This window comes from Myxocyprinus asiaticus, chromosome 22, assembly GCF_019703515.2.
Source record: "Myxocyprinus asiaticus isolate MX2 ecotype Aquarium Trade chromosome 22, UBuf_Myxa_2, whole genome shotgun sequence".
Classification (NCBI taxonomy): Eukaryota; Metazoa; Chordata; class Actinopteri; order Cypriniformes; family Catostomidae; genus Myxocyprinus; species Myxocyprinus asiaticus.
In genome coordinates this window covers 32958454-32974985 of record NC_059365.1, presented here as the reverse complement: position 1 = coordinate 32974985, position 16532 = coordinate 32958454, and the positions used below count along the sequence as shown (strand labels likewise).

Sequence of the window (16532 nt, the reverse complement as noted above, 5' to 3'; positions counted from 1 at the left end):
GGTGAAATAAACAGTAATTAATTTGTAACTTTGGAGAAAAGAAACCATAAATAAACTTCTCTTTCTGCCTTAAATATTCATGGTGATTTATCTATTTCAGATAATTATATATTACTTTTACAAAAAAGTATACACATCTTAGTTTTCCCAAGAAAGATTTTATGATTTTCTTTTCACACATTCACATTTATAATAAGGTTTCATGTATTAATGATGATTTTAAGGTATTGTGTGGTTCTGTTATCTCTCCTTTTGAAATAGAGTAAGCAATAAAATCCAAAAAAGAAAGGAAAATCCCCCCATTCAGATTCAGCATTTTTGGGACATTTAAAACAATTTGTTTTGTTTTTTTTTAGTTTGTTTGAACACTGTATATGAAAAGATTTATAAAGCAGGGACTTATTTCTCTGATCCCAAACCTGATAAATATTCAAAGTTGATTGAGAATTGGATATCATTGTTACATATTTGTATTCGTATTTTATTTATTTATTTAATCAGGGACAATACACATTAAGAAACATAATATAAATGTAAAATGTGCCAGATTTAGCCTAGATGGCTAATTTTCATCTGTAGTCCCTGGGCAGGTTGATGTTGAAAAAGGAGAAAGAAGGAAAGAAAGAAAAGAAAGAGAGATCACATAAAAACACATTTCAATTCATAAATACCAAAATATTACACTAAATACCTATAAATGTTGACAGATTTGATTTGACATCAACCAAATTTTTAATTGTTTAGAGAAACCACCATGACTTGTTTGATCTTTTAATTCCATTGGAAGTCAATTCCAGTCATGAGTTCCTCTAAAAGCAAAAGATAATTGACTAAACATACTTTTTCCTCAGTGGTATGTTACAATCACCTCTTGTACCAGATTTTGTGTACATACCTGTTATTTTATAAATATACTCCTTGAATATGGGTGGAGCAAAACCATTCAAAATCTTAAAAACCAATACTAAATCAGCAAATTTGATCAGATGTTCCCAGCTCAAAAAAGAATACTTAATTAGAATACCACGGTGATAGAAACTATTTGACTTTTTGTCTAATACCTTAAGAGCTTGTATATAGACAGCTTCAACAGGCTTAAGAATGGACTTGTTTGTGTCCAAGTAGTCATGCAATATGCAATATGTGGAAGAATCATAGCACTCATGAACAACACTGCTGCCTCTTTAGTCAAGCTGTTTTTAATGAATCTAAAGTTGGCTAGATTGACTTTCGGTGTATTCACAACTTTCTTCACATGTTTTTTAAAAGAAAGTTGATAATCAATTATTATTCCTAAATATTTCATTTCTTGTACTAACAATTGACTATCAATTATTTGCTTTAATATTTGCAGTATGTTTAAAATCAGGCCTTGGTATTATAAATGGTGAAACACAAAATGGTTTTATGAAAAATAGACATACTGTATTAAGCCAAGCCCACACTAAACGACTTGCAGGCACCACCCTGTAACTCACAGTGTTTTGTTTTCAGTCGTGCTAGTGCGCACACTACATGGCTAATCGCAGACTGGGTGTATCAACTACATGACCATTTGCCCTGACTGAGGCCTGTGTAAACCTGGTATTAAGATGTGTTTTAGGTGATCGGATCACAAGTGTACAAGCGAGACACATAACCGTTACACCTGGTCTTCCCTTTTGACCACCTTTGTTTGAGAGGAGAGTCTCTGATTTCATGATGACATAAATCAATCATTACGCCAGTGTATTACTTAATGATAATAGAATAGAGCAAAGAAGCAAAGAAGAAAGCCCTAAAAACCTGCGCACAGTTTCTCTTAAAGTTGCTGTAAGTAACTTTAACCGTTGTTGAACTTCCATGAGACTGAGCTGTTGAATTAGACCCCCCTCCGAACAGTAGTAGAGCAGCAGTGCATCTTCTCAGTTGTCAATACAACAGTAGTAAAATAGCACCCTCAGCTTACAACTGAATGAATCTGAATATGTGAATATCTGAATCTGAATGAATCTGAATATATCAAACCTGAATGGTCCGCTTCAACCACTACACTATGAGAATGTGCAGAATGATTGAAAGGCAGAAAGCACATCAAAGTTTTTTGATTGGCTGATCAAAGAATAACTCCATTGCCCGAAGTCACATTTTTGTTTGCTGTTTACACATGTTTGTTTGCTGTCACAGAGACCGGTGAGATATCTAAGGACACTTATTTCAGTGATACTCTATCTTTCAGGGAGAAGGAGCATTTTCTGCATACCATTCCATAAAAAAAAAGAATTAACACGTTAATGCATGCGATTAATTTAAAACATTTAATGTGTTAATTTTTCTTAATCATGATTAACGCATTTATATATAAACCAGCATAAACACTTTTTGGAAGTCATTACACTGACGCACACTTCATAACACACAAAATAGCCGTGTCAGTGATCAAATGATGGGGAAAGGACCTCTTAATGCTATTTGATGTGCAAAACAAGCCCAGATGGGACTTGTGATAGAAATCAAGTATTTTTCAGTCTATGTAAGGCACATTTTAATTACCACAGAAGCACGTCAAGTCTTAACTATCACCAAAACGCAGAGTGAGAAGTTTTTGTCTGCAAGCGCTTTTCATGTGGAGGTCAAAGCACCTCTTGATTCTGGCATTGAGGCGACACCCTAATGGGAATCTAGAATGCAGCTTAATGATATATTATATAGGAAAGCGATAGCCATAGTCTACTGGCAGTTTAATTTTGTGGAGGATGAGAGTTTAAAAGATTTAATGCCCATTGCACTGAATATGCAACCTATGGTTGCATAGTTCTTTCAATTAGTCGAACTCCCACTAGATTTTGGGAAACGTGTAATGATCCTTGAATTGGTGCTATTTTAGTGCATTTCTGTCTTTTTTCTGTGGAAGGCTTTGTTTGGAAAATTTTAATAAGGCATTATATAGTTACATATTGATTTGTTTTCTTTCCTAAGATTTAAATAAATGCATTTTGTCAGGAACAGAAGTACAGTATATACACCCACTGAGAACTTTATAAGGAATACCTGTACACCTACTTAATCATGCAATTGTCTAATCAGCCAATTGTGTGTTCAGCCAATCCTCACACGGTTCAAGTTTTGTATTTTATTTTAAAATGCAGTTTCATACCCTCCAAATTACTTGGGAAACTTCCACACAAATACTGTCTGAAACAAATCTTTGTTCATGGATAAATGGTTTAATAGAGGTATTGTTTTTGTTTTGGATCTGATTAAAGATGATGGTAGTGTACTTGAGATATGAATTTATGACATTTTATAATTTTTCTGTGCTGGCAAGGACTTTCAATTCTGTTGTTAAGGCACTGTCACCAAGTTATGTGCACTTATTTAAATCATAGCTTAGTTCTGATGAGAGAAGGATTATGCCCAAAACATTTATTGTATGGACTTGTTTCCTTAAGAAAAAATGTTAACAAAGGCAATTGCTGCATAACCTGCTCTATACATCCCCTAAATGCAAATTTAATTGGAATTCCTTTTTTTATATATACTATATATATATATAATGTTCACTGGAAAAGAGCCTGGTTAGCAATTGAAAAATATTGCATTTCTAACACGATAAGAGAATAACATTTTAAGATATTACGTAATATCTATCCAACAAACTGTTTAATTGCTGCTTTTGCTGATGTATCCAATTTATGTGTGTTCTGTAAAATAGAGGAAGAAAGTCTGTCTGTAAACATTTAAAATCCCTTTGGTAAGATATGAGTTTTTATTTGTCTGCTTTTATAAACTGTGAGTTAATATTATCATTGTAAGAAAAACTGTGTCCAGGTGTACCTAGGAGAATTGGTGCTGTTTTAAAGACAAAGGTGGTCACACCAAATATTGATTTAGCTTTTTTATGTTTACTGGACTTTGTATGACATTAAGTGATAAATGAAAACTATTTATGTCATCATTTTTGAAGACATCCTCACTATGCAACATTTTTCACAAGTGCCTAAAACTTTTGCACAGTACTGTATATATATGTATATACACACTACCGGTCAAAAGTTTTGAAACACTTACTCATTCCGAAAGAAATCCTCACCAATCAGGGCACAACTTTTATGTCACGGACACTTATTGGGCATTAAATCAATCCACACCAGCGTTTGCCATCTGCAAACAGATGGCCTGGTGGAGCGATTTAATAAAACCCTTAAAAACATGATTCGTTAGTTTGTGCACGAGGATGCTAGAAATTGGGACAAATGGCTCGATCCCCTGTTATTTGCAGTATGAGAGGTCCCACAAGCCTCCACTGGGTTTTCCCCATTCAAGCTGCTGTATGGGCGGCGCCCACACAGCGTGCTTGTTGTTATACGCAAAGCTTGGGAGGGAGGACCTTCAAACAGTAAGAATTAAATTCAATACGTTCATGATCTTAGAGCAAAACTCCACACTTTGGGGCAACTAACACAGGAGAATTTGCTCCAAGCTCAAGAATGACAGCGCATACTGTATGACAGGGGAATTTGGCTGTGGGAATTTGCACCGGGAGGTAAGGTACTCGTATTACTTCCCACATCAAGCTCCAAATTACTCACCAAGTGGCAAGGACCCTTTGAGGTCACACGAAGAGTGGGGAATCTCGATTATGAGGAAAAGCGAACTGATAGAGGGGGCGCACGTCAAAAATATCACCTCAACCTCCTGAAATTGTGGAGGGAGGCGGTCCCTGTGATGTTGGCTACAGTAGTCCTGGAGAGTGCAGAGCTCGGGCCAGAGGTGAATACAAAACACAATCATTTCACCCCGGTCACTTGCGGAGACTACCTCTCACCGTATCAACTCGCAGAGGTTGCCAAGTTGCAAAAGGAGTTTGCAGACGTGTTTTCCCCTCTACCGGGTCGTACGAACGTCATACAGCACCACATCGAGACCGAGCCGGGGCTGGTGGTACGTAGCCATCCCTACCGTTTGCCCGAGCACAAAAAGAAAATTGTCTGGGAAGAATTGGATGCAACAGTAATGGATGCATCCTTGAACAGTAGCACTTCACTACAAAACACTGCATGCATTTAGTAAACAAACAGCGCATCTCCTTTAGCCTTTGAGTCAGAGATGTGTGAGTGCAGGGGGCCTCTAGTGGCTATAGTGGCACTTCAGCACAGACACATAATATACACAACACATTACAGTTTAAATCATCTTGCATCGCCTTGCCGGGCAGTGAAAGAAGCATTTAATAGATCCTGATTTCCTTCTCTCACCCTCCTTGCAAAACAGGCTGAATTCCATTATATTAGTTTTGCTGATGAAAGTGGTTAGAAATTGTTTTATGTTATGTTGCTATGGTTACAAACAGCGCATTAATATCGAACAGTGATTAAAATTGACCGGAACTACCTGTTCATTCAGTGGTTTCAACGACACATATTCCAGCCAATCAGAATCGAGTAATCAAACACACCAAGGTATATACATATATACAACAGACCGTTGAATTATGTAAGGAATAATTGACGACGGACCATTGAATTACTGAAAAATAATGCACACCCGAGGTGGTAATTCAATGGGCCGGAGCCAATTATTCCACTTATACCACGGTTACCACACCTTAAGACATCGTGCAGGGTTTTATCTAGTTTTGGGTTTGAGTCCACCTAAGTCGAGTCCGAGTTAAGTCAGAGTCTTTAAACAATCGAGTCCAGAAGAGGCCGAGTCGGACTCAAGACCAAGTCCATAACAGGCCGTGTCCCATTTAATGCTTGATTCTGATTGGTTGATGGACGTTCTAAGGTGTGCAATTATTTTTCAGTATACACACGACTATGAAGTAGTTCCAGGTCTTGACTGCATAATGGTTCCATATCACTTCGTCAAATTACTTCAGTTATTTCAAAGAGCCCTACAGGCTACCCCAACAAAATAACCAATTAAAACAAGGACACTGGTGAAGTACATTGGATAAGATTGACAAACAATGTCTATAATATCCAAAATGTATTTCAATTTTGATTGAAAAGCATCCTTGGACTTGGAGAGAGAGAGAGAGAGAGAGAGAGAGAGAGAGAGAGAGAGAGAGAGAGGTTAGTAGTTTAGAATTTAAAACATAGCCCATCCACTCTGATCACCATCAGCACGAAAACAGAATAGAGCATAACAATCATTGCAAGTAGTCATTGCAAGGCAACCAGGTGGATTATCTAGTTTACATTATACTGTATTTTTGTTTGAAGTGAGTAAAATGCTAGGAAAGAGCATCAAAAATGCTGTATTGAATTGCTAAAGATAAACAGCAATGTGCATGTGTGTGTGTGCACTGTTATCAATTTATTTCTGTAATAATTTGAATGCCTGTAATGTAATATAAACATTTAATTTGGTTGGAAAAGGATGCTTGAGCAGGTGTTTCTTTGAAAGGCATAGCAAGTCTGTCTCTCTCTGTGTCGGCAGCACTGACGAAAGCTGATTTAAAATCTGGGAGCATGTGATCTTGCTGTCAATTCCATAGACACAAATATATGATGCTCTGCTGCTGGGCTCTATGGCTGTCACAAATATTTAACGCTACATATAAGGTGGTTAATATATGATTAATTTATGGTTTGGAATCATTATGTATAATGTTTTGTTATATAAAATGGTATAAATATATAATTATTTTCTTATAAACTGTATGAATATAAAACTGTTTTAATAACATTAATTGTTAACATTAACACTAATTGTATCATTGGTTTGTCTTGAACCGTGTGTATGTGTAATTATACCAATAATAATACAAATTATTATTATAATGCATTACTTTATTATAAATGTGTGTGTGTGTGTGTGTGTGTGTGTGTGTGTGTGTGTGTGTGTGTGTGTGTGTGTGTAGGGGTATTAATTTTGTAAATAGCGTGTATGAAGGTTATAAATTGTTATCTATTCTTTTTTTATACCCAATGTGTCAACCTACCCCTCTCACACTCTTTTTGTAAATTATGTTAGCCAGCTAGCATAGCTTATCACAGGTTTAGAAATCTTATGTCAAAATATATCTGATACCCATCACTATTTACTGAAATTAATATATCTTTTTTTTTAAAATGCTCATTTTATTTCCATAAAATTTTTAGCAGGATGAGGTTTAATTTTTTGTTTTTACAAAAAGGAGTTACATTTTGGTCTGTTCTCACCCAAAACCGATTATATCACTTCTGAAGACATGGATTAAACCACTGGAGTCTAATTAATTACCTTTATGCTGCTTTAATGTGCTTTTTGGAGCTTCAAAGTTGTGGTCACCATTCACTCGCATTGTATAGACCTACAGAGCTGAAATATTCTTCAAAAAAATGTTATTTCAGCAGAAGAAAGAAAGTCCTACACATCTAGGATAGCATAAGGGTGAGTAAATGATGAGAGAATTTTCATTTTTGGGTGAACTTTTCCTTTAATCAAGTGCCCATTCTGTGGAGGAGTGCTCCCTTCTTTGGGTGCATGGGGACATTACACACAATGAACAGGTCTCAAGAGCACACTAAACATTACTAATGTGGTTTTAACAAGTGTGTTTTGCCTAGAGCAGCATTTAGGCATGCACCGGCCCTGTATGCACTGAATGCTGTCAGTGCATTTATGTAACGGTCACAGTTACCAATGGTAAGCAGCCATAAATCTGCCACCATAAAGTGCAAATTAAAACCGAAAAAAAATAACGTCTTACAAACACTAGATAAACAAAGAGGTTATCTGAGGTTGATTGGTAAGAAAAAGCTGATGTAAAACAGTAATAAAAATCCTGATGTTTTACAGCAAAACATTTACATTTAGTCAATACTTTTAGCTGATGGTACTTACAGTGACACTTAAAACATACAGTATATTTTGTTTTAATGTGAGCAGTCAGGGGTTAAAGGGGTCAGATCATACATTATTTATTTTTTCATATCCCAGAGGTCCACTTTTAACATTAGTAAAGTGCCAAAAACCTTTATTTATTTATTTCATTTTACACTCTCCCTGATCCTTAGATGTAAATCGTCTGTTTTTGTGTTGTTGCACCTGTAAGACTTGTACTATATGTAAATGCTCCACATTTGCATTTTAAATAAGAAACAGCATTTTGACCAAGTTCAGATACTGATGTTGTATCGAGAATATTGATCCTAAATAATAGTTTAATAATAAACTTAAACAAAAACACACAACCATAAAACACACACACACACACACACACACACACACACACACACAGACACAGACACAGACACAATACAGCTGCCTGTAATTCTCTCTCCATCGAACTGTCGTCCCCGGCCGCCTTTATCCCTCGCGCGCCCCATCAGGCTGATTGGGGACCGGGCGTGCGTCATTCCAGCCTGACCCCGCCCTCCTCGGCTCTACAACATTATAGTGTTTTTTATTTATTACAATGTGTTACATGACATATATACCTTTATACACTCTGGGTGTTACGAACAACATCGTTCTATGTGCATTTCCAGTTATATGTTTATTATAAATATAACTGACATGTGTACAGATAACTGACATATCTGAATAAATGAGCAAAGACCCATACGTGTTTTTATCCCTGCTCTCCCCATTCATTGTTGCTTGCCTTTTGCGAAATGAAGCCGTGTCACTCAAAATATTAAATTTACTGAAAGAGAAATTACATTTAGGCTCTGGTAATGAAACAGCAGTATCACCTTTTCAAGATTTATAAATAGAAACAAAAAATTGGTCGACTTCTGCCGCATCCCTAGCACTGGTTTGACAATGCCCCCACATTTAACCCTTTTCATTAGTTATGATGTTTAGGAATAATAAACCTCACCATTACCTCAATATGACTGGACTGGCCAAGTTTCTAATCCAATAGGTGTAATTGACATGTTATGGGCAGTGGTGGCTCAGCGGTTAAGGCTCTGGGTTACTGATCAGAAGCTCAGGGGTTCAAGCGCCAGTACTGCCAAGATGCCACTGCTGGTCCCTTGAGCAAGGCCCTTGACCCTATTTGCTCCAGGGGCACTGTATCATGGCTGACCCCAGCTTAGCTGGGATACGTGAAAAAAAAAAAAAAGAATTTCACTGTATATGTATAATGTGTGATAAATAAATATAATTATTATAATTATTAACCTGGACAGTCATGTGTAGATGTATTGATCTGTCTGACATCATAAAGTTGCTGAAGTTCAAAACCAGTTGTTCTTAAGTTGCAGCTAAATTTCAATAAATGCCCTCTTTGGACTAGGAAAGACATTTTGAGCTCTGAAAGTTCATTTGCTTAAAAAAAGATGATTTCTCATTATATGACCCCTTTAAGTGTACTGCTCAGGGGCTCAATGGTGGTGGCATATTAATCAACCCTTCTGGGGCTTGAACCTTACCTACAACATTTCGGTTCCCAGCCCAGATCTTTAAAACTGTTCCCCTACACTTTTCACGCAAAGTCTCCTCCCTTAAGTGTCTGGGCATGTGTATACTTACAGCACTACCTATTCGAGAAGCTCTGCGCCTGCACTGTCTGTGCGGTCCATTCTCCGTTTGCGCGCTGGAGCGCACTGAACATCACCGCCACGAATTCGGCTGCGGTCATAGGCTCCTGTTCAATTAATGTAACTCGCACAACTTTATTTTCTTTGTTAGAATCTCCTGACATCAAGGGACTATACAGCTCTTTCTGTTCTTCTCAGTCAGGGGTAGAGAGAGAGCGCAAAGGGATTTGAACTGTTGTCGGATACCTCCGATTCCTTATCACATTCTCGGTCGCCGTTACCATGCAAGTTCACATCGCCATCATCCTGATGTGCGGAGTGTCGGGTGAGTTATTCTCCAACAACTGTAGTTTTTCTTAATTTATTCTAGTGGAGAAAGCAGCCTGGATATCACTCTATTTAACTGACACTGATTTGACTGTGAACAGTTTAGGGGCCATTTACACTGAACATGTTGTTGCGCTCGTTCGCGCTGTTTTTCGATTGTATTCTTATGTAAACATGCGCGAGACAGACGTCTAGAACATGCGTCGTCTCACGCAGGAGCCCTGCGTTTTTTAGACGCCGTCACAAGTTAAAAAAAACTTTAACTTTTAAAAACATCTCGAGACACCTGTGTTCAGTAATAACTCGTTTTTTCTCACATTTTTTAAGAGACGAGTAAAATAATGTTAAGTTATTATTATTATTATTATTATTATTATTATTATTATTATTATTATTATTTGCCACGCTGTCTTTTTATTTTTGCATCCAATTAACCTAGTTAAATTCTGTTACCTTTTGAGTATTCAGTCAACAACAATAATTCATGTCATTCAGTCAATGACAATAAGTTGACTGTCAAGAACAATGGATGAGGTAGAATGGAAGTCGCTGGGGTCTTGTGTTTCATAGTAGCTTACTGTAGGCTACGAGAGTTTCTCGAAGGTAAAATGATAATGGCATTTTGAGGCTGTGAAGATGTGCTGTTTTAGCATAAGGGGCTCTTTTGACCTGATTTGGCCCTTACTTTTATTTGTATGTTGACTTGAATGATACCAGCTAATTTAGATGTTACATCATAACAAACACATTTTAGGTTACAAAACATTTTACAGGCAGCCTACTTAGACAGCATTATTTGCCCATTATGGGCTGCAGATGCATGATGCTCAAAATAATCTTTTCATTCAACATTGATTTTGTGGGCGCCTATCTAGTTGGAATCTAATTTAAAAAAATTAAATGGTGTTGTTGTTGTTGTTGATTTTTTTTTTTTTTTTTATCTACCAGGAAGGGTGTATTTTTAGCACTCACAAGTAGTGGATTCCATAAAACACATTGCTGACTATATCATAATAATAACAACAACAATATAATTACTGTTTATTTCTCATGATTGTCTCTGTGTAGTCCGTGCACTCCAATTTGTACCTCTTATGGTGCAAGATTTATCTTTAGATGCATACAAAAGAAGATAAACTAAGTCCATTTCTAGATCCTAGCATCACTCAATATGAATGCAATAAAATTCTGGTCCTCAGAGGGATCTATTAATCGATTCTGCCTGGACGAGCGATAATGTGAATTGGAGTGAATGGGAGTGAATTGAACAGGCAATTGCACGTTTGCCTTAGAAAAGATGATAAAAGAAAACGATGCACTGCACCATGGCAGTATGGCTTTATCTAGGTTTGAAATATAAAGGAGGCACTGAATAACTGCAAGATACCCAACACAGTATAATTCAGACTAGGGCTGCAACTAACGATTATATTGATAATTGATTAATCTAACGATTATTAGAATGATTATTTGATTATTCGGGTGATTATTGCAACAATTAATCATTAGCTCTTAAACAATTATTCAGCTTGTGCCCGACTTAAAAGGTTGTAATAAAAGTGCTTGCTAACAAAAAAGAGGACAAAATCATATTTTAAAATACCTCTAAATGACATTCACTGAATTAAAGGGAAAAATACTTTTTAATTCAGTAAAGAAATTCACTGCAAAAAAAATCCTATTGTTATCAAGTGTTTTTGTCTTGTTTTCCATTCAAAATTGTCAAAAAATCTTTAAAACAAGATGCATTTACTTGAGAAGCAACTTATAAGATATTTAGACTTGCTTTAAGATAATGGATCTTAAATATAATTGTATTTTGTATATAAGTTTATATTTTCACTTGGTTATAATTCTGCGACAAAATATACTTATATTCAAGATCTATTCTCTAAAAGCGAGTCTAAATATCTTATATGCTGCTTTTCAGGTGAATGCATCTTTTTTAAAGGATTTTTAGAATAAAATATTATATTCAACATTCTCAGATAAAAAAAAATTTCTGCTGCTGAATCTAAGTAAATCTACATTGTTTTAAATGAGTTTTATATTTGGAAAACAAGCCAAAACAAAAACAAATCAAAAATGTATTTTGTTGCAGTGTATAATGGGGCAAAGACTACCCTCTCTCACCTTTCTGTTCACTTCAATCCATCTTTAACTCACAAAAAAACAAACTCTCTCTTATTAATAAAGCTGCATATTGCCAATTTTCTTCACTACAAGAAATGCACAGTGACACATATATTATGATTCAATAAGTTGCGAGCCATCACGTTATAATCTAGCTGCATTAAGCACGCGCACTCATAGGAGAGGCGAAGACAGCACAGAGAAATGCCAGTTTCAGAGTTTATTGTTGACGTTGTCGATAATGTTGTCTAATCATTTAAGCCCTACTTCAGACAATCTTAAACATCTAAAGCAGCGTGAGGATTTCTGGTTTTCTGATGTTAGGCCCCTTGAAAGAAGAGTGCACATTTTATAGTATCTGATAACATCTCAAAATATTTTAATTCGATTCTGATGAAGATCATCCTGCTCCAGTCCGATTGTATAGTCTTGTTGATTACTGTGACATATTTTGTGTTACACTCCTATCTCGACTCAAAACAGTGAAACATTTACAAAACAGTGCACTTTTTTGAATGTCACCTCTTACTTGCTTCTTTGGCCCTAGTGCCATTAATAAGTCATAGTTTTCAATTATTATCCATCAGACAATTCATGGCCCATACATGCAATATAGTTTGCAATACAGGGTTTTGGTTATTTACAATATGAATACAGGGAATAAAATGTGTTTTCTCAACTCAGCCTAGACATTTGCTGCCTCATTCCATTAAAAAAACAAAAAAACAACTACTGCTCCGTGACAAATAGCCCTACTCTTTTTGCCCCCAAGCTTTTTGAACACTATGGCAATTCTTCACATTGACACACAACTACTTCTACGGTTTGGCTGTTTATTCATAGATTTATAGGGTACCTTGTGAATTACTCACAGTAATTTCAGTCATTCAGAACAATACTGATGAAATGTTGAGCGCAGAATAATAATACTGTAAGTTTCTAAAGTTGTTTTTTTTTGTTTTTGTTTTTTTTTTTTTTTTTTTTTTTTAGTCATGAGAACAGTTTCAGGTTATTGCTAAGTCTGGGAGCTATGTGTGAAATCTTTAGAGTGGTCATTTTTCAGCATGCATTTTAGGACTTTTATTGTTTTTTAAGGAGATTTGTATAACCTCAGAGAATTAGTACTGGAAAAAAAGTGTTGGGGAAAAAAAATCTTCTGTTTGATGTATTACACTCCGTGCATTGACACATGTTCTGTTATTTACCTTTTGTTGTCATATTCTTTATTATGCTTGAAATTAGTCTGACATTATGACAGATGTTCTTATGCAGAGGCCATTAGTCGTACTGGTCAAAATACAGTTTAACCTGCAGTACCTTTCCATTCAAACTCTGATTAATTTGATTAATCGGTACATGTCATTTCACATTTTTGCAATATGGAAAATTGAGCATAAAGCAGATCATTAAAGGAATAGTTCACCCAAAAATGAAAATTCTATCATCATTTACGCACCCTCGTGACATCCCAGATGTGTATGACTTTCTTTTTTTGCTGAACACAAACAAAGATTTTTAAAAGAATATTTCAAATCTGTTGGTCCATACAATGCAAGTGAATGGTGACCAACATTTTGAAGCTACAGAAAACACATAAAGGCAGCATAAAAGTAATACATATGACTCCAGTGGTTAAATCCATGTCTTCAGAAGCGATATGATAGGTGTGGGTGAGAAACAGATCAATATTTAAGTCTGTTTTTTACCATAAATTCTGCTCCCTGCCCAGTATGTGGCAATATGCACAAAGAATGCAAATCGTCAAAAACAAAAGAAGAATGTGAATGTGAAAGTGGAGATTTATAATAAAAAAGGACTTAAATATTGATCTGTTTCTCACCCACACTTATCATATCGCTTCTAAAGATATGGATTACTTTCATTCTGCCTTTATGTGCCTTTATAAAAATATTAATTTGTGTTCAGCAGAAGAAAGACACACATCAGGGATGGCATGAGTAAATGAGTAAAAGTATTGCTTATCATAACACTGTGTCTATATTTACTACATTTGATCCCTATGTAGCAATAGTTACAGCAATAGCTGTGATAGGAGAGGTATGAATGCAAGAAACACTGCAAATGAAATAGAATTGTTGCAACAATGTAACCTGAGATTGAATATATAATACTCATTTTCTTGTTTCTTTGTTTCTTTCTTGTCTCTGTCTCTTATGAAGTGGTGCTGACCATGTTTAATGTATCAGAGGATCAGGCACATTGCCCGCTGGGTTACTTCCCCTGTGGTAACATCAGCACCTGTCTTCCTCAGCTGCTACACTGCAATGGCATGGATGACTGTGGTAATCAGGCAGATGAGGAGAACTGTGGTTAGTTCAGATTGCCAGACTTCCTCCTTTTCTCTCTATGGTTTTTCACCTGCTTTGTCTTTCATGCTGTAATTTTTGACAGCAGATCATAAAATATGCATATAAGCACTGACATAGGGAACACCCATAGCATTTTGAGCCAGTGATATTCTAGTTAGATTAACTTTCTTTCTTTCTTTCTTTCTTTCTTTCTTTCTTTCTGTCTGCTTGCTTCTTTCCTCCACCCTCTCTGTCTCTCTGCATTTTCACCCTGTGAGGTGCATCACAGTGCCAGTCGAGCACTTCCACTGTCTAAATATAATATTCAATCAAATTAGCACAAAGCTTTGCTATCTATCTGTAATTCCCAGTTGTACAAACTGTTGTCATATTTAATTTCGCATTTCATCCATCTTGCTGAAAAAAAGATGGCACTTTAACAGCACGGTTTAATGTGGGCTTAGAGCTCCAACCCTGAGCACCAAAAATGGATTTTCACAGGATTATCCTCTAATCAGGGTCGTAGATTCTGAGGGTTGTGATTCGTTGTTTTCCAAATCAAAACAAGCAAGTACAACCCCCCCAATTATTTATACCATGATCAATGGAAACATGTAAATGCTTCACGCTGCAACCCCCCCCCCCCCCCATTTTTAAGCCAAATCTACGCCTTAGCCTCTAAAAGTCTCAAAAGAATCTGCTGAGAGAGTACTGATGAAGAACTGTGTTGTATTTTGTATTGTTCTGTAACCTCAAAATCAAGAACCATTCATTGCCCTGATAACAATTAACTGCCAATGATTTATTTAGAAGAGAAAATCACAGTTCTGTTTGTCTTGTGAGGGGATGCTGTCTTAATGGGTGGTAATTTTCTGGTTTATGCCTAAGTTATCATTTACTCAAGCCATGTCACCATGGGTTATAATAGCCCTAGAGCACCTACTGTATATATTTGTGACATGCTACATCATTTTGAGTCCCTTTGACCCAGAAACACATTATGCACTAAAGTAAAAAATATAATTATTATGTTTCTTCTCTAAACCATTGACAGATATAGTCATTTAAATGATTTTAGATATAATCATTTAAATGCTTTCCTTTTTACTCTTGTGCATAAAACTCTAAATGTGTTTCGGGGACAAATTGATTCATAGGCATGTTATTGAGGCAATATATTATTGGCCTGTGACTGGGAAAAAAAAGAAATTGTAATTAATGTTGATAATTTGTTATGATTTATTTGCTTGCAGCAGATAATCTCTGACTGCCTGTATTTATTTATCACACATTATAAGTTTGCACATATACAGTGAAATTCTTTTTTTTGTTTCACATATCCCAAAATATTCCTTTAAATAGCAGCAGATAAGAGTTGGTCAGATTGTGAAGTCCAGATTCCAAGCTTTTAAAAACACCTATTTTGTTTCAAGTGAGTAATATTTAATTAATTACTTAGCAGCTACAGTTGAAGGGGTTAAAAGGAAAGTAAATACAATTATTGGTTATTGGTATCTGCCTAGAAATTCCATGTCGGTGCATGCCTACTAGATGATGTAGCGGGTCACATTATCATAAATGAAACCCATTTATACTGTGTGTAAAAAATAGTTAGTCTGATACAACTATCAAACAATATGTTGATTCCAAAATTTAATAATTGGCTTTTATTTGTCATTGCACCAAAGCCAAAACAAATTATAAAATTAATATCTGAATAGTATTTACTTTTATTTTATTAATTTAACTTTATATTGTTGTTTCTACCCAATATTAGAATTTGTTCTATCCAATTATAGAATATTATAAAAATAGTTCAAATTCAATATTTGATGTTAATTTGTATAGTGCTTTTTGTAATAAACATCGTTCCTAAGCAGCTTTAAAGAAGATAGTGCCATACAAGCCTGCAAGCTAAAAACAGCAGTGGTGTGGAGAACTCCTTGTACAGATACAATACAAATAAACTTTTTTCGAACATTGTACATTGTGTTCAGGAAGAGAACAACACTTAAACATATATTTTGTTCTCACAAAAATATATGCAGATTTTATATTTATTTTTATATATTTCTAATTATTAAAATACATTTAGTAGAAATATAAAAAATAAAATTCTTTCAAATTTTCCACTGACACCCTTGATGGCCCCCTGGGGGTCCCAGACCCCAGTTTGAAGACCCCTGCCCTAGAAGTTACGTAGGAAATTTTGATAATGTCGTTCCTGTCAGAAACATTGCATGCAAGCCATTTGGCAACTCTCTCCCGGCATCTGTCACCACAACGTTATCAACTCAATCTT

The 16532-nt window shown here is 35.7% G+C and overlaps 1 protein-coding gene across 5 annotated transcripts in view; it reads left to right on the top strand.

Moving 5' to 3' along the window:
* The first annotated feature begins 9332 nt into the window (after nucleotides 1-9332).
* LOC127413036 (relaxin receptor 1-like) overlaps nucleotides 9333-16532 on the top strand; it is a 153842-nt gene continuing 146642 nt past the window's right edge. For 3 of the 5 annotated variants that reach the window (XM_051649842.1, XM_051649843.1, XM_051649839.1), the window contains exons 1-2: nucleotides 9336-9786; nucleotides 14102-14251. In XM_051649842.1, the coding sequence (XP_051505802.1) occupies nucleotides 9744-9786; nucleotides 14102-14251 (193 nt within the window). In that variant the 5' untranslated portion in view covers nucleotides 9336-9743. Of the gene's footprint in view, nucleotides 9787-14101; nucleotides 14252-16532 lie in introns of those variants that run through there. The other 2 variants (XM_051649840.1, XM_051649844.1) reach the window with 2 other exon arrangements.